General features: G+C 35.0%; 2 protein-coding genes and 1 pseudogene across 8 annotated transcripts in view; 2 read left to right on the forward strand and 1 right to left on the reverse strand.

Moving 5' to 3' along the window:
* LOC110461048 lies at nt 1-5469 on the forward strand (annotated as a pseudogene).
* Nucleotides 5242-17150, reverse strand: LOC110460614 (YLP motif-containing protein 1-like). Its single transcript, XM_021513624.1, has 2 exons — nt 17078-17150; nt 5242-5825 (listed from the first exon to the last, which is right to left on the reverse strand). Exons 1-2 carry the CDS (start codon nt 17148-17150, stop codon nt 5242-5244), a joined length of 657 nt encoding a protein of 218 aa, XP_021369299.1.
* Nucleotides 15345-27241, forward strand: part of LOC110461055 — a 14046-nt gene continuing 2149 nt past the window's right edge. The window contains exons 1-10 of one of the 7 annotated variants that reach the window (XM_021514349.1): nt 15345-15410; nt 15711-15852; nt 19240-19407; nt 20529-21294; nt 21638-21691; nt 23160-23440; nt 24065-24241; nt 24969-25188; nt 26098-26214; nt 26974-27083. In XM_021514349.1, coding sequence (XP_021370024.1) covers nt 19273-19407; nt 20529-21294; nt 21638-21691; nt 23160-23440; nt 24065-24241; nt 24969-25188; nt 26098-26214; nt 26974-27083 — 1860 coding nt within the window. In that variant the 5' untranslated portion in view covers nt 15345-15410; nt 15711-15852; nt 19240-19272. Of the gene's footprint in view, nt 15526-15710; nt 15853-19239; nt 19408-20528; nt 21295-21637; nt 21692-23159; nt 23441-24064; nt 24242-24968; nt 25189-26097; nt 26215-26973; nt 27084-27241 lie in introns of all 7 variants that reach the window. The other 6 variants (XM_021514343.1, XM_021514364.1, XM_021514335.1 and 3 more) reach the window with 6 other exon arrangements.

A 27241-nucleotide genomic window follows, 5' to 3' on the forward strand; every position in this document is an offset into this window, starting at 1 on the left:
TCTATTTATACAACAAAGTCATGAAATGACACTGAACGACTGAAGATGAGGATGAAAATGCCTTTATGGTAAGAATACTACTTACGGCGAGGGCATTGCTATTTGTCTCCCATTGATGTATTTTTACACTAGACGAACTGTGATGAGGCTTTCTTGAACGCAAAACTACATTCTGGGGTCCATCAACAGGGGTTCGTTATGTATGTCTAAAATACACAGACGATATGATTCATCTACCTCGGGTCACAGCACAAGACAAGTACTGACACACTTTGTGTTTTATTCGCATCATATCAGTGTGTCCACCTTAACATGGCGTGCTGTGGCCCATATCAAATACATCAGTATAGCATATGTGTATTTCAGAAATTTGAAACGAACCTCTGTGCAGGTCCATCCCCGTTCTGTAAACGCACGACTGATCCAATCGGTTTAACCGAGTCGTCATATTAGACAGAATTTCCCATAATTGCCCTCACACCAGATTTTTTAAACGTTTTTACCAGTTTGCATGTCTGTAAATAAGTCGAGTTGTTTGGTGACTTCGAGGGTCCCTTGTTTGACAGCTGTTTTAAAATTTGAGAAACTATAATATAATGTTGTTCACAGGGACACATGTGCCCCACTTTTCAGGGGCATTCTGGACTAGTTAGCATTGTGTGAACAAGGTTTTTTTTAAGATGATATTTTCCAAATAAACGAAATAGAGCAAAATTAAACACTGGTGGAACATGCTTTACATTGTTCAACAACAATAACCAGTCTTTAATTTTACCTGGAAAGTCAGTTTGTAATTACTTCCTTTACACTTACAACTTATTCAACCATCATTGAACGACTCTATGATGAGACCAGTTTCTGTGCCAGTCTGTTTATAGCAAAGTTTGTATATATACCGCTGTGATACCAGTAGGTCCAAAAAGATGGAAGAGTATCTGGAGAAAATATTTACAAAGTAATTATGATATTTGTATCTGCTACAAAAAAATGTTTTGCATACTCCTCTGTAATCTTCAAAGGAAAAGTATCAGCCTAGCAATCAGTCAGATTTTTTTACCTGGGACCAATCAATCAGCTAGGCGTGTGCCTTCATTTTGTCATTGACTTATTCCAGGGGTGTAGAGAGCGTAAGTATAGTGAGTGTAACCCCTGGAGTATCCACAATGTGCAGATATTTTACTAAGTGTTTACTTTCAAAACCCTAAAAATTATAATGTAAAAATCTGTACAGTATGCGTACAGCGATGTGCATTAGGTCAAGGCACAAAAACAGATTTAGAAGTGAAACAGATTCTCGATTGATACTGTACATAACAGGTCCAGTGCATTCTGTCGATTGAGCTATATAGCTGTAATAACCTATACTAGTTGTGTATCAACCTATATGAAATAGGTATTCAATGTAATTTTTCATCTAAAAGTTTAAAAGATTACAAAAAAAATCTAGTAAAATTATTGTTTGTAAAAAAATGTTGATGTAGAAAATTCAGTAATTCTACAATTATGAAAATAAAAATATAGCTTTAAAGGTATGCTTTTTGTAGTCAACATAACCATAAAACCTATAGTTTCACGGAACACTGCTTTGTTTTTATTAAAAATATCAAATGATAGACTATAATAGTAGCTCAATACAGCTATACATTATTGGTGTATATAGTTATGTGAGTCTTAGCAGCTATAGAGCTAAATCCAAAGTTTACTGGACCTGCTCAGTAAGAAAAACAAAATTGGAATTTTCTGAAGAACTGTTCCTTTCGTGTATCCCTATTGAAATGGTTCAGGTGGCACAGAAATACTTCTAACAAATGCACTCTTGGACTGGATGTTAGCTGTCATAATAAGCAGAGCTCAAAATGTTTAGTTTTATAGTTTTGTGACAAATAAGTAACAAGAAAATCAAGGGTAATGTGAAAATAATGCAAAAGATTGCAAACTAGAGATAGACAACATTTAAATGCAACTAGAAGCTACAACTACACATGACTTATCAACGGTTTACACTATACAAACGGTGTATAATGTATCAAACATGTCGCAACATTTTAAGCTTGACAAAAGGACCAGTCGGTCTTGAAATGTTGCGACACATTTAATACGTTGATTGTTTGTATATAAAGTAAAAGTTTGATATTAGATATTTCCAAACTGATGAATGTTATTGAAAAAACTATACATGGGAATTATAGCATAAAATACCCCCATACATAATATACGCTGGTATAAATATTAGCATTTAATTGAGAAGTAGCACTGGGTGACCAGTTTCAAAGTCCCTACGGTGAAATTCACCAAATAAACATACATTCATACTATAGCTTGCAGGTCCTTTTACAGCAGTATATTGGATAAGCACCTTCTTTATAACCATGAGGTCTGGGTATAGAAAATTTGTACAAGTGCCAAATTGATTTTGTTTAAAATAAAATTCTAAAAAACTCTTTGCTATATATATAGAAAGTGGGTGAGCAACACCAGTCCGAAAAAATGCTAAACATATTGGAACTCTTCTCTTTGAAAGAGATGTAACACAGACACTGGGACACTCTATTTTAAGAAAAGTGTATAGAGATCTTTGAGAAATTCCCTGTCTTTGTAATAATTTTACAATAATGCATTACTATGATTTCTGTTTTCATTCAGATCAAGTAAACGATGGATAGTATCATACCTGTTTAGACCTTGTTATTGATGGCTAGTACAATTAAACAGCCTTACTTGGTAATACAACTATGATCAAAGGATAAGGGCACCACTACAGCAGTCTAGCTTATCATGCCCACAGCAGCTGTCTTCATGAAAAATCCAGCTTTGGGTTCATTTTTATAACTCAATAAATGTATTTAAGTGTTTTAAAGGAAGAGTCCATATAGATATAATTGTAAAAATTCATTTGTACACATTTTTAGAAAGTAAATAGGTAAAATGTAGGGTGCAATAATATTGTTTTTGATTTTATGTTTATTTAGGAAATCTACTGACAGATTGGAGGAACCTCACATTGAAACAATGATGGACTAAGTAATTCTACAGACACAGGAATAGTCACTGAACCATATAAAGTCGTCTGAAGATTTCATTATTGTGATTGCAGTTAACACGATCCTTCTGTCGCTACCATGGAGACAAAGCGGTCGCCACAACAGATCGCCTGGGTCGTAGCCCTGTACTGGATGGTATCCATCTCCATGGTGTTTATAAACAAGCACATCCTTAGTGGTAGTTACGGCGTCAACGATTTATCAATCTTCGTCGCTTGGTACCAAAGTTTGGCAGCAGTTATCCTCATCAAACTGGTAACATGGTGGTCTGGCCACCTACGTCTGGGTCTGACACTGCCCACCCTAGATATACATTCATTGCTGAATAGTGACATGCTCAAACTCTCATTTTCATTTGTTATTGGTTTAACTTTCAACAATTTAATGTTGAAACATATTGGTGTGGCCTTCTACCAGGTGGCTAGATCTTCCACTCTGATTTTCACCATCATACTTTCGTTTTGTATACTGAAAAAATCTGTTTCGATTTTAGGAATAGCTTCATGTGCACTGGTAATCATGGGTTTTGTAATTGGCATTGACCAAGAAGATAACGCCGGCACACTCAGCATCTGGGGAATGATCTACGGAATCTTAGCAAGTTTAGCAAATGCTGTTTGTGGAATTTATTTCAAGAGGGTGGAGCAGGTTTTAGACGGCGACAGTTTGAAGCAAGCCTACTACAACAATATAAACAGTGTATGGATCTTCCTGCCTCTTGTCATCAGCTCTGGCCAAGCTCAGCAGGTGTTGTCATCAGATCTGATCACCAATGCCAGCTTCTGGATGTTCTTGACCTTTTCTGGCTTTCTTAGCTTGTCGATTGGCTGGGTGAGTGCTTTACAAGTGAAGTACACGTCTCCCGTGACACACCATATCAGCATCAATGCCAAATCGGTGACACAGACCATGTTAGCGATCATGTTCTACCATGAATATAAAACTTTGATGTGGTGGTGCGGCAATTTACTTGTGATTCTTGGAGTCTTTTTGTACGCTTACACCAAAATGAACGAGACTCCACCGAAGGATGGTGGGTCAAGGAAACAGCTTCCATCATACACAGATGTTTCCATTCAAAAGACAAATGCAAATTGAATCTCCAGTATATATCATTGCCACGACGTTGAATGTAGCATTGTGAATTCATTGTTTATTCCTTAAATGTTTTGCAAATCAAAACAATAGTTTGTGCACTTAAGGGGTATTAAGGGTAAGTTCCTGGTGATCAAATTGCATTTTAATATGTTAGAATATTATTTTATTTAAAACACTTAGATAAGTTTGTTTATCATGGGGCAAATTTTCAAAATACATGAACTATATTCAGGCAATGAAAACAAGATTTTGAGTGTTCACAGTTATACAATTTAACACTTACAGGGTTTAAATGGATGATGGAATGATACATATTTATATAAAGGTGCAATACACTCTACATGATTTTCTAAAAAGAAATATGATTATATTGTTTCAATGTAATTGATTTCATCTGATACAAAACAAAAAAGCATTTTGAAAATTTCACAACTTCCAGACTGTTTGATTTCTAATTTGGTTGTAGCCATTATCAGTTAGATAAGATGAGCAACAACAGCTTTTATTGTTCAAAACAAAGTATCCTATTTGTTGTAATCAGCACCTCTGACGTAATAAGCAACCTTTTTCATTTTTGGGCAAGTATTGAAATGAATTATGAGACATTTCTCAATAACTATCAACTGTATTATACAAAAAATCTTTCGTGAATGTTTATGATTATCATATGTACATGTGTATTTGACTGTTTATCTAAAGTTTCGATCTGATGTCAATGATTGCCACCTTCTTTGATTGTGTAGGATGTTTCACACTTCAATCTTATTGTGTCAAAGTCATAATTCTTTTAGGGACTGATACATAGGGGGGTATCCTTTCAATCAAACAACCTAGGGACTGATACATAGGGGGTATCCTTTCAGTCAAACAACCTACTTTCACGTTTTTTCAATGAATATGTCTATATGACCACTTTGGTCTCTGAACAGTTGTGACACGGAATGCTATACCTTTAGTTCTGCTGGCACATAGACGGTATACTTTATATCAACAGTTCCAGACTAACTTTTAAAGTTTTATTGGAAATCAAGTTGGTCGTCCTGGCCTTGGATTGGCAGAGATATTAACATAATATCTTGGTTCTATTGAAGCAGTTTGAATGTTATCTGTTGTAGCTGCCACAAACATGCATCTTCTGTGACGCAGGGGTACCACTGGGGGACAGTGACCCGGGGGTACCACTGGGGGACAGTAATATGGGGATACCACTGGGGGACAGTGACAAGGGGATACCACTGGGAAACAGTGACGAGGGGATACCACTGGGGGATAGCAACACGGGGATACCACTGGGGAACAGTGACGTGGGGATACCACTGGGGGATAGCAACACGGGGATACCGCTGGGGGATAGCAACACGGGGATACCACTGAGGGACAGTGGCGAGGGGATACCACTGGGGGACAGTGACGAGGGGATACCACTGGGGGACAGTGGCGAGGGGATACCACTGGGAGACAGTGGCGAGGGGATACCACTAGGGGACAGCAACGCTGGGGTACAGAGATGCTGGGGTTCCACTAGGGACAGTGACGTGGGGACACCACTGAGGGACAGTGACACGGGGGGTACCACTTGGGGACAATGAGTGACCCAGGGGTAGTACTGGGGGACAGTGTTGCTGGGGTACCAGTGGGGAACAGTTATGCTGGGGTACCAATCGAGGACAGTGAAGTGAGGTACCACTGGGATACAACGTAGCAATCCTGCTTGTTTTTCATGCTAGTCATTTGCTTTACATTTTAAATAAGAAAAATCACACTGTTAATTCTTGTACGTTCCTTAAATTGTGTTATTTTATCTCCCTTCTCATCAAATGAGATTCTGTGTGTATAAGGAATACATGTACTATATAAAGTACACATTAATTGGTCATGCTGAATGGTATTAACATTTATGAATGGGTTTTCATTGATAAAAGGTTTGTTTACGTTATATTGTGGTGCGGTATGTTCATTCACATTATATTGTGGTGCGGTATGTTCATTCACATTATATTGTGGTGCGGTATATTCATTCACATATATTGTGGTGCGGTATATTCATTCACATTATATTGTGGTGCGGTATGTTCATTAACATTATATTGTGGTGCGGTATGTTCATTCACATTATATTGTGGCGCGGTATGTTCATTCACATTATATTGTGGTGTGGCGTTCTCATTCACATTATATTGTGTTCATTCACATTATATTGTGTTCATTCACATTATATTGTGGTGCGGCATGTTCATTCACATTATATTTTGGTGCGGTATGTTCATTCACATTATATTGTGGCGCGGTATGTTCATTCACATTATATTGTGGTGTGTTCATTCACATTATATTGTGGTGCAGGATGTTCATTCACATTATATTGTGGTGCGGTATATTCATTCACATTATATTGTGGTGTGGGGTGTTCATTCACATTATATTGTGGTGTGGTATGTTCATTCACATTATATTGTGGTGCGGTATGTTCATTTACATTATATTGTGGTGCGGTATATTCATTTACATTATATTGTGGTGCGGTATATTCATTCACATTATATTGTGGTGCGGTATGTTCATTCACATTATATTGTGGTGTGGCGTTTTCATTCACATTATATTGTGTTCATTCACATTATATTGTGTTCATTCACATTATATTGTGGTGCGGCGTGTTCATTCACATTATATTGTGGTGTGGTGTGTTCATTCACATTATATTGTCGTGCGGCGTTTTCATTCACATTATATTGTGTTCATTCACATTTTGTTGTGGTGTGGCGTTTTCATTCACATTATGTTGTGGTGTGGTGTGTTCATTCACATTATATTGTGGTGTGGTATGTTCATTCACATTATATTGTGGTGCGATATGTTCATTCACATTATATTGTGGTGCGGTATGTTCATTCACATTATATTGTGGTGTGGTATGTTCATTCACATTATATTGCGGTGCGGTGTGTTCATTTACATCATATTGTGGTGCGGTGTGTTCATTCACATTATATTGTGGTGCTGTGTATTCATTCATGTTATATTGTGGTGTGTTATGTGCTGCGTTTCATGGTAAGGTGGTACACAGTACTTATACATGGATATATAAAACAACCTGTACAAAATGTATCTAAGTTGGATGTTCACATGTGTTTACTTGGCAACAGATTTATATATATACCGCAACTTAATTTTATTTTTAAAAGATTATGGTTTTGTAAGCAATCAACATTACTTTGGATGTTTTTTATGTTATAAGTGTCAGCTTTATCATTTCTATGTGTTATAAACTTGCTTCATCAATAATATTAAATCAAAAATTTTTGTATCATTATTTCAGCATTATAATTTGTATTATTGTAAAACTAATTAATACATGTATTGTATGATATTTGCTGTTATATTTTACTGTTTTTATTATCTCTTGACAGTGTGTTGTATAGAAATTTCTCCCACCATTCACAGTATTATCTTTAACCCTTAGTGTTTGACAGGTTGCACAATGATATGACAATGACAACCCAACACACACTCAAAAGGAAGAATACTGGGTGGTCATGGGGACAGTAGTATATGATGTCATGTTCAGATTTAAATGGGCGAGAACCTGTATTGAAGTGTGGAAATCTCGGTCCAATCGGGAGATAAATCACAGCCTTTAAAGTTTGCTGAGATGAGTGCCTAATCAAGTGTAAGGATATATTTAAAGAGTGCATCTAGTGACTTTTAACATCAAGTGTAAAAATGCAAAAGAAAACACTGGTAAAGATACAAAAAAACTCTTGAAATTCAATATATATTAAAACAGCTATGGTGGATTATGTATTGCTAAATTGACAAAAAAATGTTCATGTAAATAATTATTTTGTGGCGTACCTAATTTTTTGAACTTTGTCTGCAGGATTTATTCACAAATATTTGAACTTGCAATTTAGTGGAAACTTATTTAGTATTGGTAGTAATTATTGATGGACAAATAGTTGTGGAATATTTAAATTCATGAAAAAAACAACGTTTTGATTGTTTATTACCAATTCAGGTTACACATTATATAAGTCTATAATACCAAATATATATACATTGTAGTTTAAAGATGCATTTCTGACAATTTCTTCTCTTGTTTTGCATATGAATTACCGATAGTCATGTTAAGTGTTTTCTTATGATGATGGTAGTATGTGGATTAAAACAATGGTATTCTGAAATACATTTTTGTGGTACTCGGTGCAAGAAAAAATACACAAAATATTCATATAATTATGTGTATGCTTGTCAAAATAATTCTTTTCTTGTTATAACATTGATTTGTTTAAAAATGTAATCAATCAAATAATTTTTTGAAATGATAAATGTATCAGCATTGTTTTATTTGTAGATGATTTTTTGTTTAATATATAATACTAGAGTTATTTTATAAACATTGGGTCTCACACATGGACAATTTTATTGATATACATGTACATGTATTATGGAAGTATATCATCTATCTTTGAAATACTTGGTATCTCCTTTGTTTTTCTCTTCAATTTAATTTGAGGATATGTCACCAGCACTTACAGACTAGGGAGTAAATATACATCTCTATAACTAGACAGTGTATACCGCATGTAAATTGTAAAACAAAACATGTACTGTAAAATCACTAATTTTTTGGGAGGTTTTTAATTTCATTGATTTCGAGGGTAATCTTCATCCACAAATTCATTGGTCCACAAAGTAATTATAAGTCTGATATAAAGCAAGTCTTCATTTGAGTGGGTACTCGTAGTTCACAAATTCATGTTCCCTCATAATGGTGTTTTGTCTGGAAACCACAAAATTTGGGGCCTACAAAAATTGTCTGGTGTCACATCAGTTAATTATCAAGTGAACACGATACTTGTATTTTAACTGCGAGAGAAAAATGGGTTCTCTCCGATTAAGACTTCCAGGTATATACTGTTTACTGTCAATGCAGTACAACTCAATTTTAATCACATGTACTACAGATGTTCAAAGCTCAATTTTTTTAAATTTGTATAATTAGCTTGTGACTAACCCAAGCTTGTACTATTATACACCACAATAAAAATAAAACCCAACCAAAGGCGATAGATAGTTCATACACAACCCTTACAGTAAAGATTGTGGTATACCTGGCCAATCAAAACAAATATGTCTGCTTCCTGTTACAATTATTTTAATCATGTTTATATATAGGAGAGTAATCTTGAATTTAACAGTCATGAGTTCATCCTTGAAAACTGCAAAAAAAAGTTTAGGGAAGTCACAAATAATCAGGGTAGGTAGGTATACGTAGGGTAACTAGAAACAACCAATAGCCTTTTCAGTCTTATTGCCCTAGCGCTTCTTTAAAAATGTCGTTCAAGGCTGACTCTATCATGCAAGGCCAACAATGTATATTTGTGAGTGATTTAGGGCTTGAGTGTATACAAGTTATGTAAAACAATATAAGCAAACTTGTGTGTATATTAATTTCGTTGTATAAAACAATATTAGCAAACACTTGTGTGTATATTAAGTACATCTACTACAGGAGATTATCGGTGTGTTCCTTATATATATATGTGCCATTCTGTTGCCAGTAAAAACCTTTGTAATAGCTTTTAGGTGACATTATCATAACTTTATTCCATTATATTTAATGTATGTACAAGGATTATCCTTCATTGCCTCTAGTCTGCTAAACATATCTCATAACACCTTACATGTTGTCTCCATCTAATTGTTTATATTTTGAAAATTCATTTGGTATATGAGTTCAAAAATACTTCTGTAGAGATGCAATAATAGTAGGCTACGGTCACTAGAGAGGTCTCTTACTTTAGAAGTAAATATTAGACTACGGTCGCTACAGAGGACACTTTGAAAGTAATAGTTGGCAACCACGGTTATAGAGGGTGCATACTTCAGAAGAAAGAGTTGGCTATTTTTGCAACATAGGAGGCTTAAACCTCAGAAGTAGCAGTTTGCTAGGACTGTTATAAAAAGATGCTCAATGCCTGAGCTTTGATTGGTGCTATAATTATCATATTTGCTGAGCATGATCTTTTAAGTTAAAGATTCAAGGGTTGTCAATATAGTATAACATAGGGTTGATAAGCTTTTTCATGCTGGAATATTCAGTTCATTTGTGTTCATATGACCATGCCAGACTTAGAAGCCATAGATTATATTATTATTACAATGTTTGTGTTTTGTTATCTACGCTATTGAACCAGTCTTCATGTACATTTTTTCAACTTTTAATTTTGCCATAGGGAATGTATTGATCTAAGTTGTGGAAATATCTTTATTTAAGCTAAGGAATATGGTATGTGAAATTGGGGCCAGACTTAGAGGCCATAGATTATATTATTATTACAATGTTTGTGTTTTGTTATCTACGCTATTGAACCAGTTTTCATGTACATTTTTTCAACTTTTAATTTTGCCATAGGGAATGTATTGATCTAAGTTGTGGAAATATCTTTATTTAAGCTAAGGAATATGGTATGTGAAATCGGGGCCATGTGAGCAATACAGTCACTGTAGGTCGTCTACTTGTTTATCCCTATATAATGCATCCTAATAGAATCATCTGTCCTCCTGCGAACAGTGTATTAGATCTGCTGAAAGTGATGACATTAATCAGACAACCAAAAGGTGCATGAATCAATTTGATGGTACTTTCCAACATCCCAACTCCCTTAATTTATTTTTGAAATTTGGTTAAAACAATATGTCTTTGATGAGCCTATATACTATAGACCTGGAACCAGTAAGTAGTAAATAATACACTTTAAATGTGAGGGTCAATTGATTTAATAAGGGGGAGGGTCAATTGATTTAATAAAAGGGAGGGTCATTCGCTTTGATAAAGGCGGAGGGTCAATTGATAAAAGGGAGGGTCAATTGATTTGATAAAAGGGAGGGTCAGTAGATTTGATAAAGAGGGAGGGTCAATTGATTTGATAAAGGCGGAGGGTCAATTGATTTAATAAAGGGGAGGGTCAATCGATTTAATAAAAGGGAGGGTCAATTGCTTTAATAAAAGGGAAGGTCAATTGATTTAATAAAAGGGAGGGTCAATTGATTTAATAAAACGGAGGGTCAATTGATTTAATAAAAGGGAGGGTCAATTGATTTAATAAAGGAGGATTATTGACATTCATATCAGGGTGCAGATATTACCAGGTACATAATTATTTCTCCCTTCATCATGTCTCCTTGGCTTTTTAAGGATAAGTATATGAGTATATATAGTACAACTTGTTGCTAGCGATCCTTGCCATATGTCAATTATTATTCTGTGTTAAAAACATGTTTGGAATTCTGTATTCTTTACAAGTGTACTTTTTTATATTGGTAAACACTAGTATATGGGTAGATGAAGTAATTAACTTTTGTTGATTACTTCATTTTACGATTGAAAAACGTTTCATGATAAATGTTTGAATTAATTGCTAATACTAACTGTTGTCAATAGAAAAATAAACATAAACTTACATGAAAATAATTTGCAATAGAAACTGAGACATGATTTAAATTTAAATACTACAATACAAATTTTCCACCTCTGTTTTCCAAATGTAAGCTTGTGGACTACCCACGTATTTCAGAGGGCGGGGTGACAAAGAAAGTAGGGAGAGGGCGTGGTGACAAAGAAAGTAGGGAGAGGGCGAGGTGACAAAGAAAGTAGGGAGAGGGCCGGGCTCTTGCCAGTGTATATAAATAAATTACCACTACACTACTTGACTTGTCTATGATATGATGCTTTCTAAATAAAGATTTTTACTTTCACCAACATACACAGCTAATTATGTATACTTTTTGTTCAATATTGGTTCTGTATTGTTTTTCTGTGGATCATTTTGATCAGCATTAGTGTTTTGTGTTTCTGATGTTATGAAGCTGTGTACACTCACAAAGTACTTATTGCTTGTGTATGTGTACTAAACCATATGATGTATCTCGATGTACACAAAAGCCAGAATTAAATGTTGCCTTGAAACATATTTATTGTTGTTATTTTGATTAGATACATCTTCCAGGGAATTTCCTTTAGGAGCCTTGTCTTTGTAGTAGAACTGGGTCGATCATCGGGAAGCTCAATTGGTAGAGCGTTAGTATGTGGTTCGGAGGGTCCCGGGTTCAAACCCTGGTCTGGGCTTGCATTTTTCCTCCCCTATTATATGTTCGTAGTTTATATGAAACTTAAATTTAAAAAATATATTAAACAAATTTACTCTGCACATCATTGTGTACTAAAAAATATAGACAAATACCGTAAGCTTTGAGTAAAATACAGCAAGCTAAAGTGGAAAAAATCCACATTTCTTACTACTGTAAATATGTGTATTAGGTTACCTTACAAGTGTCAGCTGTATGGAATTTCCCTTCAGCTCAGCAGTAGAGCATCGGGCTGGAGAGTGAAGGGTCACAGGTTCTAGCCCCAGCGATGGCACTATCTTTATCACTATTCTTTTCCTATTACACAACACTGTATTAAACAAGAGGCCCAATGGGCCTGCATCGCTCACCTGGTATACATCTCACACTTGTGATCTTAAATAAAGCTAAAGGCTAAATATCAGTATTTATGATTAAAAGTCATCCGAAAGAACCTGTTATTATATTTAAAAACAGTTCACCCCTGTGACCTTGAAAGTCGAACAAGGTCATTATGTTGAACAAATTTTAAAGCCCTTCATGTCGGGATGCAACTTGCAAAATATCACCACCCTACCTTTTGATTATTGAAATTTGGTCATTTAAATGTTTAAACATATTTGAATAAATGAGACCTCGAAAGTGGGTAAAGGTCATTATAATAATAAGGCTTGATAGCCCTTTATCCATGCATGCTACTGGCTAAATATAAAAAAAAGTCTGTGCCTCGTGGTTATTCAGAAGAAGTTGTTCAAAGATTTTTAACAAATTTGATCCCTGTGACCTTGAAAATAATTCAAGGTCATTCATTTGAATAAATTGGTAGCCCTTTATCCTAGCATACTACTGGCTAAATATCAACATCCTTGGCCTTTTGGTTATTCAGAAGAAGTTGTTTAAAGTGTGTTTTTTTAGACAATTGACCCATGTGACCTTGAATATAAGTGAAGGTCGTTCTTTTGAACAAACTTGTTAGTCCTTCATCTCAGCATGCTACTGGCCAAATATTATCACCCTGGGTATTTGGATTATTCAAGAGAAGTTGTTTAATGATTTTTTTTTTACATATTTGACCCCTGTGACCTTAAATATGAGTGAAGGAAATTTATTTGAACAAACTTGGTAGCCCTTTATGCCAGCATGCTACTGACCAAAAATCACCATACTGGTTCTTTTGGTTATTCAGAAGAAGTTATATACAGATTTTTTAAGACAATTGACCCCTGTGACCTCAAATGTAATTCAAGGTCATTCATTTGAACAAAATTGGAAGCCCTTCATCCCAGCATGCTTGTACTGACCAAATATCATCACCGTGGGCATTTTGGTTATTAAGAAGAAGTCGTTTAAAGATTTTAAACATATTTGATCCCTGTGACCTTGAATAGATGTCAAGGTCATTCATTTGAACAAACTTGGTAGCCCTTTATCCTAGCATGCTACTAGCCAAATATCAACATCCTGGGCTATTTGGTTGTTGCAGAAGAATTTTTTTTAAAGGTTTTTTTTAGCGATTGACCCCTGTGACCTTGAATATAAGTGAAGGTCGTTCATTTGAACAAACTTGTTAGCCCTTCATCTCAGCATGCTACTGGCCAAATATCATCACCCTGGGCATTTGGGTTATTCAAAAGAAGTTGTTTAATGTGTTTTTTTACACATTTGACCCATGTGACCTTGATTATGAGTGAAGGTCATTCATTTGAACAAACCTGGTAACCCTTTATCCCAGCATGCTACTGACCAAATATTATCACCCTGGGCATTTGGGTTATTCAGAAGACGTTAATGTTTAAAGATTTTAACATATTTGACCCCTGTGACTTGGCAAATAGGTAAAGGTCATTTATTTGATCAAACTTAGTACATGTAGTACTTCATCCCAGTTTGCTTCTGGCCAAAAATCATCACCCTAGGCCTCTTGGTTATTAAGAAGAAGTTACTTAAAGTAAAATATTGACGCCGGACGGATGGGCCAGGTGAGCTAAAAATCATTTAATATTTGAAATTAATTTATTAAACCCCCTGGTTAGTGAGGGGCGTGTCCATCTGTGCGTCTCGATCTGCCTCCTCTGTCTGTAGTGGAAAGCTTGTGTAAAGGATATTTTATGAACCCCAGGACACGGTTAAATGGTCAAAGGTCATAGACAAAGATATCAGTTCACTACATTTGAAGTATAAACTTGTGTACTCTAATGAATCAACTCATTACAGACTAATTATGTCTTGTACACCATTCCCAGGGTTGCCAACCTCTAAGGAGCCCAGTGTGGGATGTGCGAGACTTTTGACATGATGCCCCGGCCAGGTGACATGATCAATGTCGCAGCGTAATGTAGATTTACCTATGTATCAAACAAATCCTGGCTTTCTCTGATTACTATGACATTTGGATTGTTGATCTATTCATTTCAATATCCTAACTATTTTAGAAATTAAAAACACGATTTGCAGATCTGAATTAATTTTCACACCAACACATGACATCAGACATACAACGTATCACATGATTTCTATGGGTCGGGGAGGGGTTAGATGGCTGGGGAGTTTATCTATCTATGTGATTCTCCGCTTACTTTGTTTTAATTATTGTTTGATTTTTGTAATCCGCTTTCTGATATTGTTAAAAAAAAAATCATGTATTAGATAACAGGCTTATTTTTCATATTAAAAAATCCTTTAAATATTATTAGAAAATTGTTTTGTAATTATTCCTACATGGATGCATCATGATTTCCATTGGGTTTTTTTTAATTAATAAAAATGGTTTATCAATATTGAGAAAAAGGATATATGTATTTTTTTAAATATTTAAATCTATGTTCAAGTGTTGATAATTGAATTTTGAATATTTATAATTAATTTATTGATTGACTCTTTAATATGGTAAAAAGGCTTTTTATACTTAATCTGATTCGTGTTATATTAAAAAAAACAAGCGTATCTGTTGAGTCTTTTAAATCTTAATGTTCATATAACTTTTGGATCACATTGGAATTTTTAGTTGCCGATTCATGATTTACAGTACAATATATTGTAGTTGAGCACCCTTGTTATCTCCCTTGGTTTGCTCTCCTCGTGGTGAGACAAAAAAAAAAGAATGTTATAGAAAATAGGCGAAGTTTGGAAACTTTGAAAAAGGTACAGGTAATTAAAAGACATGGAGACAAATGATCTCACAACTAACAAGATATATTGAATCTATTACTTTACCTTATACCAGCTACAAACACACACTAAAAGTGTTGACTATTTGGTAAGTTTATTCAAACAAGGCTGCAGTGGGTTTTTTCAGTTTTGAAAATGGCGCTATCGCATGTGGGCCAAATATTTTCCTAAAATTGAAGCCTTTATGAGGCTTACTTTTTTATGTAACCGTATGATTTTACGCAAAACAACATTGCATTTTTTAATTGATACCATATTTGGTGATTTTTAAAGGAACTTGAAACGAGGGTTGGTCACAGCACATACTTTGGCTGCGATAACGTAGCTTTCTGACGACGAGAGATTTGTTTATGGCAGAGGAGGCCGGATATTACAGTAATACAGTACTATACAGACTTATATATACAGATACAAGGTAATGCCAAGTAATGGAAGCGAGACGGAATCAGTTTGATGAAATAATTGATCATATTCTAGACGTTCCGGTACTTGGGATATAATATTTCGATTACCTTTTTTTTGTATGGACAAAAATGCCGAAGAGTCCTCAGAGAGTGGCTATAGTCACTCTTACTTCTTACCGCCTGGCTTAATATTGATAAGTCATAAAGACACAAATTGCAAAATACCAGAATCTTAATCTAGTGTTGAACATGGTCATTATTGACATTTTCCCTGACATGTGTATACCAACCAACTTCCACATTTTTGTCATTTTGAGGAAAAGTTATGAGCCAGTCTCATACTATATACACTGGCTTGTATTTCAACAAACAAATACAAAACCTAAAAACACTGTTTTAATTAAACAAGTCACACTTCAATAATATTTGCTGAAAGAAGACAAACACATGCATACTATATATTACGGTAACGGGTTGTTTCGCCCCAAATCCCGTTCGCCCCAGGTTGTTTCGCCCAAAAAATCAAGTCATAAATATCATGTTAAAAGTTAAAAAAAATATCTTTCTCTTGAATCAAGATATAATTACGTGCCGGAAGGTGAAGAACGAACCTGTATATTCATCACCGAATCCTACAACGGACATACTAATATCCGGAATATACTGTATATTATCGTTTTCATTTCTTTACCTTAATTAAGTAATGTTGTTCTTTATAAAATGCACCTGTATATATTTTAACGTTAAAAATATTTAAAACATGATATAAACAATTAAAAAGCACCCTGTCACGTCAGCCATTTTATATAAAACAAATTTCTCTTAGTACATAGATACGTATACGAAATGGACATAGATTAGGTACAAATTGCGTATAAGAATGAAAAGAAATTAATACTTTAATTATATATATCTATAATATATAGATAAGATATGGACATATAATGAAACTAAATTAATTTCTCTAAGTACATAGATACGTATACGAAATGGACATAGATTAGTTACAAATTGCGTATATAGACTGAAACTACATACGTATATTAATTGCGTATAAGGATGAAAAAAAAAAAAACTTTCTCTAGAGAAGTATACGAAATGTAAATAATTCCCCAAGTACATAGATACGTATTTTAATTGTTAAGCAGATGTGTACATTTGAATTATGAAATAAACGTTGGCAATTTACTTAGGGAATTATCAAAATACATTAAATATACTTGTATAATAATGTACTTGTCAGTCTGGCAGGTTCTATGCTGCCAGGTTCTATGCTGCCAACAGTCACACACATCACTTCAGATACCATGCTGTCTGCGTCTAACCACGGAGTCGCACAAAATGCACAAATCATCCATAACGTAAATTACGTTATGGATGATTTGTGCATTTTGTAACTTGTCATAAATAGAGCATTTCTCAGTACTGTGTTATAATTCAACATTACTAATGTTGAATTATAACACAGTATTGAAAAATGCTCTATTTATGACAAGTTACCTACTCAAAATTATCTACTCAAATATGCATATTAATTTTTATTGGTCGGTACTATCACGGACTTAAATCTAATTCCGTGGTACTATCAAAACTTCTCAAAATGGACATAATCTCCAATTAGCAAAAAAACAACACGGACGTGTGCAGAAATCAAGTAAAGAAAACATTGTCACACGGCGACGAGTATGCGTACAGCCGTACACTAAACTAATTTAAATGTGTTAACATGGAAAATAATATTGTTGTATACCCCGCAATTTTTAAAATTACACCATTTTTGTTTCATTTCACTATTCTTACTTATTTCTAAAATTAAATTCAATATATGTTATAATGTGTGTCGGCGTTAAGAAAATAACGTAATCCGTTTTTTGCTTTACAATGTACTTAAAACAACACAAACACATTTTTTTTTTTAAATAAAACTTATTTTAATGATATGAAAGACTAAAAAGACTTAATTTGTGACTTAAAACAAATAAAAATGAAAAGAAAATACCAAACAATGTTTCGCCCTAAAAAAAATGTTTTAGGGCAAAACAACCTGGCGCGAAACAACCTAGGGCGAACGGGATTTGGGGCGAAACAACCCGGAACCTATGTTACAGCATCAGCACTACGGAAACAAAGCTACAATCATAAAAGCACTAAAAATGGTAAAACAAACATGCTGACCTGTTGAACATTTTCACTAAAAGCTGAAATAATAATAATGATAATAATCTTTATTTAACATCGTGTACAATTGTCAACAACAAACATAAGCTCTGTAGAGCTTTTATTACGACGCCGCTAAGGGAACAAATGGTGTTTTCGTGGTGTTTTTGGCATGCAAAAATACATTAAGCTGAAGCGATGAACATGGATACAAAAACAAAACACAATGCTTAACAGCAGAAATGTGGACATCACAAAAGATCAGGACATAACCATAAATACATAGCACCCCAGGGATGTTTTCGTTTAAACGGTTCAACCGGTCGGACCAGAGTTTTTGTTTATTAAATAAGGTTGGACTTAGTAATCTGATGTTGCTTTCAGTTGAGCCTTGACAAAGCCTTGCAAGGCCTGCATATAAATACCCCAAATTGTTACATTTAAAAACGGACATTAACCGGTTGTTTCTCATAAACGAACAGGCCCTTGCAGTTGAGGCTATCCTACATCTGAAGCTGTCTACAAAATTTAAACTATGTTAACCTTGCTATGGGACATTTTAATAATTAAGCCGTCAATATGTCCAACCTTCAAATATAAGTTTCAATCTTTAATTGGGGTATTTGAATATTATCAGGGGGTTGAAATTTAGGGTGACTATAGCCTCTTTCAGGGGGCTTGTTGAACCTTAAAATATAAAATCAGCAACACACAGGACACAGCAGTTGAAAAGTTAGTCTAAGTGCAATTTTTTTATAAAGCATCAAAATATTTTTTGGAAGAAACAAGTTGTCTTATACATTTACAAGTACTGGAGTAGTTTTGTACTGAAACAACCATGTACTAACTTGTCTGTACCCCATGTCAGCCTAGCCAAACTAATGTCGGAACGGACCTGTAGTAATTGTACTCGACTTGGACCAACGTTAATTGTTCCCATTTTTGTACTGATCATGAATCTAAATTTGATCTTTTTAAAAATTCTGGAAATTTAAAGAGACTGTTTTTATTATCCCTGAAAGAAGATATTGTTCAGAAGCAAATTCTGACACAATGTAGGAAAAGATCATTTTGATCACTATTTCTTCAAGAAATGTCAGATTGCAATCAGTCGTATCTCTGCTGTACACAAATATATATATATATAAGGAGTACATACAAGCGACTTGTATCTACAGTCAGATAATATGATATTTACTGATCTAGTGAATCAATGAATTGAAACTTTGTTGTTTTTGCAGAAAATGACTGATTTTCAACTTTAAAAAGTAAGAATGGACAAACAGCACAAAGAAATTCTGCGTACAAAACGAGCTGACCTGGTGGATGACATCAATATAGATGATGGACTTATCACACAGCTTCTGTCACGGAAAATAATCTCAAAACGTGTCGGCAACACAATACAGGTGAGCTCTCACAGTGGCCTGAAAGTGTTTACCTGGTAAGCTACATCTGGTTATTAGAAATACTTATTTCCCCATCCAACCCTTTATCCTACAAACACCCATTTGGTATCATAGAGTTGGAGTGTTGACCGGAAATTAAAATATGTTGCATTGTAACTTTTCAATATGAAATAGTCACTGTTAATTAGTGATGGGCTGCTGTTCAATTATAATTGAAAATTGATAAGTTTTCCCTTCCAATTCTGATTATCGATTACAAATCCCATATAAAAATCTATGTAACCAGTTTATTACTGAAATCAAAGTGTCAAATGTTTACAATGTAAGGTGTGCATTGAATGTTGTTTATCCTTATGATTTTCATTATGTGATTGATGGTACAATGAAGAAAAATAAATGAAACTGCATTAAAGTTGCTTGAAATCCATTCATCATTCAAAGAAGGAAACCTAATTAATAGACAACAACTCAGTCTAATGATGTAAAAATAGTGTTCTCATTTTATTTGTATGTTCAGTCTCATAAAATTATAAACAAACTCTGCAGCCAATCATCAATTGATTTACTACTTCTGGTTACAAACCGATTATGATTTAAACTGATTGTCCATCACTACAGTGTACTGTTAATAGTTATAACTTATAACGTCAGAATTATTAACATTATCGAAAGTAGTAAAAGGTGTAGCATGTGCAGGGCAAATATAGGGCTGTGCATGGCTATATAGGGCTGTGCAGGGCTATATAGAGCTGTGCAGGGCAGATATAGGGCTGTGCAGGGCAGATATAGGGCTGTGCAGGGCTTTATATAGCTGTGCAGGGCAGATATAGGGCTATATAGAGCAGTGCAGTGCAGGGCAGATATAGGGCTGTGCAGGGCAGATATAGGGCTGTGCATGGCTATATAGGGCTGTGCAGTGCAGATATAGGGCTGTGCACGGCAGATATAGGGCTGTGCAGGGCAGATATAGGACTGTGCACGGCAGATATAGGGCTGTGCACGGCAGATATAGGGCTGTGCACGGCAGATATAGAGCATGATGATGTTATGCTTATCTTGAGAATTCTATTGAACAAAGGAATAAGTTATGAAATAATAATTCTGATTTGGATCAATTTCAGGCCTGTTCAACTCCAGAAGCAAGGACTGAAAAACTGTTGGACGTCTTAAATGGACCAAACGCATTTCAGGGCTTGTGTGATGCTCTTACCGCTACAGAACAGAATTACATTGTTGACTTATACTTAAAATCGGATCAAGATGAAAAGAAGGAAGAAAAATCTCAACCGTCCGAGGCAAAATGTGTACAAGAAACCGAAACAAAAGCTCAGAAATCACAAAATGTTACAGAAAACAGTCAGTCACAAGGGATCATCAAAATGTCAGAGAATCAGCCCAGAGGACTAGAACATGCTGGTCCCTCTGGGGTTTCTGTTCTAGCTCCAAGCAGGTCACAGTTTCAATATGCAGCCATCATGCAGGAACAGGGAGCTGACCGATTTATTCTACCAAAATCCTACATGGAAAAACAAGATCCATACTGTTATGGCGCGGAGTCAGAAAATCGACTTTTGAAGGACCCTAATTGTTCCGGGTACAGTCCACATGGCAAACAATGGAATACCCAGTATCCCTACATGATGCACACCAAGAAAGGGACCGAGAAACCTGATTATATAGACAGAGAACATGAGGAATATAACCGAATCAGGTCGAAACATTATATAACAAAGGACTCGATTTATACCCTTCCCAACATGACTCCAAGGGAAGTGTATGTAGCTCACCAGGAGGCAGAGTATGTTGGACAGAGACCATCCCCACACGAGGAATACATCCGACTACGGCAGGGTGAGAGGGAAATGTTGCCACGGAATGATAGCCTAGGTATATGTAGGTTTACAGCAGTAAAAGTTTAACATTATTTTTATAAAGTGAAAGTAAGAATGATCAACCAAAACTTCAATGCTGCATGTTTGTTGATTATGTTAAACAATTTTAGATTGAATTACACGGAACATCATTTTCAAATTCAAACAGGTGTAAACTAATGTCTTATTGATTATTACTAATTATATTCTGAAAAATTGTTAATTAAAGTGTGTCATACTATCTCAATGGAAGATAAGGTATTTTGGTCTAAAGGACCAGTTTAAAATGAAACCGAATATACTTTTGTTCATTATAAACTACTGTCATGTTGTCCAGACTTTCCTATTCTGTATTACAGATGGTATGATCAAGCGACCATTCATGCCAAGTCAGGACTCCCATGATCACCCAGGTGAGTGAAAAATAATTTTATGCCCCCACCATAAAATGGGGGGGGGGGGGGCATTTAGTGTTGCCCATGTCCGTCCCATCCTGTCCCAATTCAATGAAAACACTTAGCAACTGCATTCTCTCACAGATTTTGGTCAAACTATATACAATATTCAAGTATGAGTATACGTCGGACACCTTTGTGTTTCAGGGTTCCAAGGTCAAGGCTAAGGTCATGGTTGATGGGGGGCATTCATGTCTTACAGACATTTTCTAGTTTATCTACAATATTATAAAGGTTTGTTATAGATCTTAGACTGTTGTGGTTTGGTTTGTGTTGAGATGTTTCATTTTAAGTTTCTGATCAGGACCCAGTTTTGTACAAAGCTAGACTTAAGGTATATCTTGTATTATGCCATCCTCTATACTCCACGGGTTACGCTCACTTTCGCTCTCTGCGCCCCTGGAATAAGTCATAGTAAAATTAGAGGCATGCTGCAATTAAAAAATGTTCTGACCAATCGCTAGGCTGAGACATGTCCTTTGCTCGACTTCAAAGCCAGTCAATTCTACTGTTTCACAGCCAACAGATTCTTTTGATGTACATCAAAGGATCACGCTAGTCTTCTCGTCTTGTCCACAAGGTGGTGTACACTAAGCCTTCAATTTTTTCATGATATATTTTAGAGATAGAGCAAATGTGAGCATAACCCCAGGAGTGTCGAGGATGGGAAACGTGGTCGCTTTCCACAGTATCTATTTTTGTGAATTTTGATGTGTTATTTTTAATTTTGATCTAGTCTCGACTTGGTTGTTTCAAGCTTGGTTTAATGTTTCATGTTACTGATTAGGACTCGGTTGTTTTAGCTTGATTAATGGACACATGAAGATAAACAATGAAAATATTTCATTTTCATGTTTATGATAAAAATTGAAGAAAAAAAAAGAAGTAGGCCACCCACAGATCTAAATTGATGGAATAAAATACTCCTTTAAAAAAAATGTGTGAATGTAAGAATAATATCTGTTTTGCACGTACTGGTGTGTTTACAAAACCTTATATATGGTATGTGGTTTTGTAATATTATTCATTTGACACTTTAAGGATTTCAACTAATTTGTCAAATTCAACAAGATAGTTTGAATATCCATGATTGTGGATAAAGTTGGGACAGAATTATTTATTTAGATTTGGAAAGGGTTTGTCTTGATTGGGATTAACTGGGTTCCACAACTGCTTCAATTAAATATTGTTACATACTGGAAATATAATGTTGTGTAATGATCAGGTAATACCAGGTTTCAATCTGATCAATTCCATAATTGTAGCTGCAATGTTTTGATGAATAATTTTACATATAACGGGTAGTTAAATAACTGTGTATACAGATATACATGTCAACGATGTCATGATGAAATGAAGTCAATTTATATGGTGTTTGTCAGACCGTACAGCAACAGACCAACTTCAATATACATGTATATTACAGGTGTCAAACGACTAAGGACAGAAGAGACTGTGATTTTACCTTCGCGGGATGGATCCGGTGGCTCCATCTGTGTCAGGGATCCGTCATACGATTCACATGGACTTTACAAACCATTACCTGAAATCTTCCTGGTGGACCCCTGCAGCCAGAGGAATAGCCGTGTCCCTCCTATCCAGCCGATCGGCGAGTTTGATGACCCAGATATTGACCTCACTGATGGACCAGTCTCTGTTAAAGTTGCACTTTGTCAGCGACAGTTTTATCTGAGTCACTTCAAAAAAGTTTGTATCTTCTTTTAACTAATTTGAAATGTTTATTTTCTTAAAATTGTTATATTCTTATATCTGCCATTTATATGGCTGTAATTAAATTTGAGCATTTTCTAAACAGTAATACACGTTTATATCAAATATATACATGATGTATGTATAACATGTTGGTATCAAATATACTTTCCATGTAAAACAAGTTCACATGAACCATTCACATTATGCATGTGCAGATGAAGAATGATTTAGCCTCATTATTCTACCACCTCTTGTTCTAAACAAAATCTGGCATTTCAAAGAGATTTTGAAATATATTGGAAACAAACTTCAAGTGATTGATCACAAACAAGGAGCTATTGGCTATATCCTTGGAGGAAAATAAAATAAAAATTTGCCTGAAAAATACATATATATACTTACAGAAAATACCAGGCATTATTATTTTAGAGACACAGAATAATTCAAGAGTAAATTCATTTATAGAGAATAAATTGAATTAAGAACGTTTTAAAGCAAATCATTAAATCTTTCAACTGTTTATCTTGGTTAAATTTGTGAAGTTAATGTTTCTGCCATATCAACTGAATCAGTATTTCACCAAAAATATTTATGTTAAGTTGTACTAATTTATTATAGTCCTATGCCATGCGAAGAATTCCACGGGGTCAGGCTCTGATCATCAATGTGAACGAGGTGGAGGGGAAACTACCACGACGAGGAACAAACATTGACAGAGACAACCTTCACAACCTGCTCACCCAACTCCACTTTAACGTGACAGTATACAACGACAGCGACAAACTCACTGCAGATGTAGGTGCCAACTCAAAAAAAAACATTTCTTGTAAACACTTTCTTAAAAGTCTTTTCAAGATAAAGATGTTTAAGAAAATCTATACAAAGCAAGCCCTGTAAAGTGTATGCAGAACTATTCCAATTTGATATGCTTCACCTCGGGGGACTGTTGCATCACACTTTATAGTATATAACACAGGGGCTTGCTACTTTCTTTAAAGTAAATATTTATTTAAACAAGGACTTGTAACATTATTATTATTATTCAGTTGTACACAGGGGACTGAAGTGTAATATTTACCATCTCATTATCACATATGTACAGGGGACTATATATGTATGTATTCCTTCTTGAATAAAAGTGCAAATTCAACACTGGACAATAGATATTGCATATATTTAGCAGTACTGGTAAGTAAATGTTGGCAATTAAACATCAGACAATTCATTATAAGGCTACATGGTGAAAGTGGTGGGTTGGAAATACAATTTAGTACAGTGGAACCTGTTTAATAGGATACATGTACTCTATTTGCCAGTGAAAAATATCAAAATAACCGATATATATATATAAACATAAACATTACATACTGTAGGGTGGAAATGATAATGGAACAGTCCTGTGTTTTCATCAAATATGCGTTTCCAAGACAATAGAAAGATATTAATTTCACATTAAAATGTTAAGTTTTCAAACTGGTTGTTTGCGTTGACCGTTGAGATAACGTACTTATACACCATACAGGACATCGGTAAGAAGCTGCAGCACTTTGTTTCACTAGAGGATCATGTCCAGGCCGATTGTTGTGTGGTCTGCCTCCTCAGCCACGGAGAGGAAGGTTACCTGTTCGGTACTGACGGGGCAAAGCTAGAGCTGGACAAGATATTCTCCCTGTTTGACAACAACAGCTGTACAAGTCTGATTGGCAAACCGAAAATTTTCTTTATCCAGGCATGTAGAGGAGGTAAGTATAGAAGTGTATAGTTAAATGAAACTTTGACTAAGTCTAACATAGTTTATTCTGAACGTAGACATATCTGCCTTTATATTCAGATCATAGTCCATATTTATTTAATCATAATATATAAGAATGCCTTTGATGTGACGTCACTCCAAATGTTGTGAATCTCCTTTCATCACTATCCCAAAATTTATCAATGTTATTAGACTTGGTGCTTGAGTCACGTTCTCAGGTATTAAAAGGAATTACAGTTCATGAGTAAATGAGTATTTCCAAACGAAACTAAATAGGTGTTATTGATTTAAATTAATACTATATACTGGGATTTTTTTCCCCTGCAGTTTTATTTTTGCCTTTTTCACCCACTGCAATGAGGGTGAATTTATCATTAGAGCAAATATTAGTAAACAATGAAGTAATCATAGCAATTAAATGTGAAGGTTGAAATCAACACGGGCGATTATAGATTGTTTCCTGGTATACAGTATCGGCTACTGTAGGTGTTAATGTCATCAACACTTAACTGTAAGAACCCTGTTTTTAGTAGTGTGAATAAGTTCCATGAGTGTACACATGAGATCTTTCTAATTCTAAATAATCAAACAACGGTTATATTATTAAAACATTACCATCATTTTACACAAGTTATATCTGTCGGAGCAACTCTCTCTCCCTTCTATTTCCTTTCCTACCATCCTCTTTTTTCCATTTATGTTTAATTGTCCTATTGGTTATCTTTCCAAAGCTAAATAAAAAAAGCCTTGTTTGAATATTTAAATTATTGATATATAATGAACACAATAACAAAAAGGACAGATAGATACACAACGACACAGTATAGGGGATGTTCAAGTTTTCCTTGAATGTGTACGAATTTAGTACTAAAGAAGTATAATCTGTTTTATTAATTAGGTGCGTTGGATGAAGGTGTAGCTTGGAAACAGGCTGATGAGATCGACGGTTCCCATCCAAGCATGCGACAACTTCCAACAATGTCAGACATGCTGATCTGTTATCCAACACAATCAGGTAAGTACTGATCCGGTTTGAGAGAAATGTATTCAAAGTTTGAGTCTTTTAGATGTGAGCACTCGTAGAGATCTGTGTCATCTATCTTGGTGGCTGTGAACACTGTTAACCCTTTCACCCCTATGTAACTTTAGTAGACTCTATCAGGCATTTATATGGTCCATTATGGTCTACAGTGGTGAAAGGGTTAACCAACACTGCCCTTGACAGAATGTTCGTTCTTCACTCATACATTTAGACCTAATATTTCATAATATATATTAAATTTGTATAATATTGTTCGATTAATGATCAATTAAATTAATTTATCTAGAACTGGTACAGCTATTATTGACATTAAAAATAATCAAAGCATATGTGCTAAAATATGATATTGCATTTACAAATTTGATAAAACATGCAAACTTTTTGGCATTCGTTCTTCAGATCTGCAGCTTAAGTGTCCTTGTTTACTATGCTCGACCAATAAGACACTTGTTTACTATGCTCGACCAATAATAAGGTAGAGAATCCAAAGTGCTGAAGATCATATTAAGTGCACCGTAAAATAGCTAATGCATACTGTGCACTCCTGCTACGCTGTACCATTGCCTTAGGTCATAATATTGTTAGAATGAAACAAATCAATCCAGGTTATTTTCACTTACTTTTTTTAGGACTGATAAAATTACTTCCCCTTAATTACCAAAACATATATATATAAACTGTAATAAACTATATGTTACTTCATTTTTAACAAAAAATAAATTTTTATTGCAGGATATTATGCATGGAGGAACCGTGAACGCGGGAGCTGGTATATTGAGGCCCTTGTTCAAGTCATAATGAAATATGCCAAAAATGAGGATATGTGTACTATGCTGAACAGGGTAAGTCAAACTGTATACTGAATACAGGAATGACAACCTGTGATGTTGTGTTAGGGAGGGGGCAATACATACTGAAGGTGACTTACCACCTGTGTTGTGATGTGGTAGGGGGGGGAGGGGGTAGTACATACTGTAAGGGACTTAAAATTTGTGATGGT

Source organism: Mizuhopecten yessoensis, unplaced genomic scaffold, assembly GCF_002113885.1.
Source record: "Mizuhopecten yessoensis strain PY_sf001 unplaced genomic scaffold, ASM211388v2 scaffold1379, whole genome shotgun sequence".
Taxonomy (NCBI): Eukaryota; Metazoa; Mollusca; class Bivalvia; order Pectinida; family Pectinidae; genus Mizuhopecten; species Mizuhopecten yessoensis.

Bases quoted from the DNA above. Each gene is read 5' to 3' on its own strand.
- LOC110460614 (XM_021513624.1), bottom strand. From the start codon at position 17,150: ATGGTATCTGAAGTGATGTGTGTGACTGTTGGCAGCATAGAACCTGGC. The intron at 5,826-17,077 runs GTACATTATTAT...GTTGTATCCCAG, and splicing joins AGAACCTGCCAGACTGACAA to TGGTACCTCACTTCACTGTC.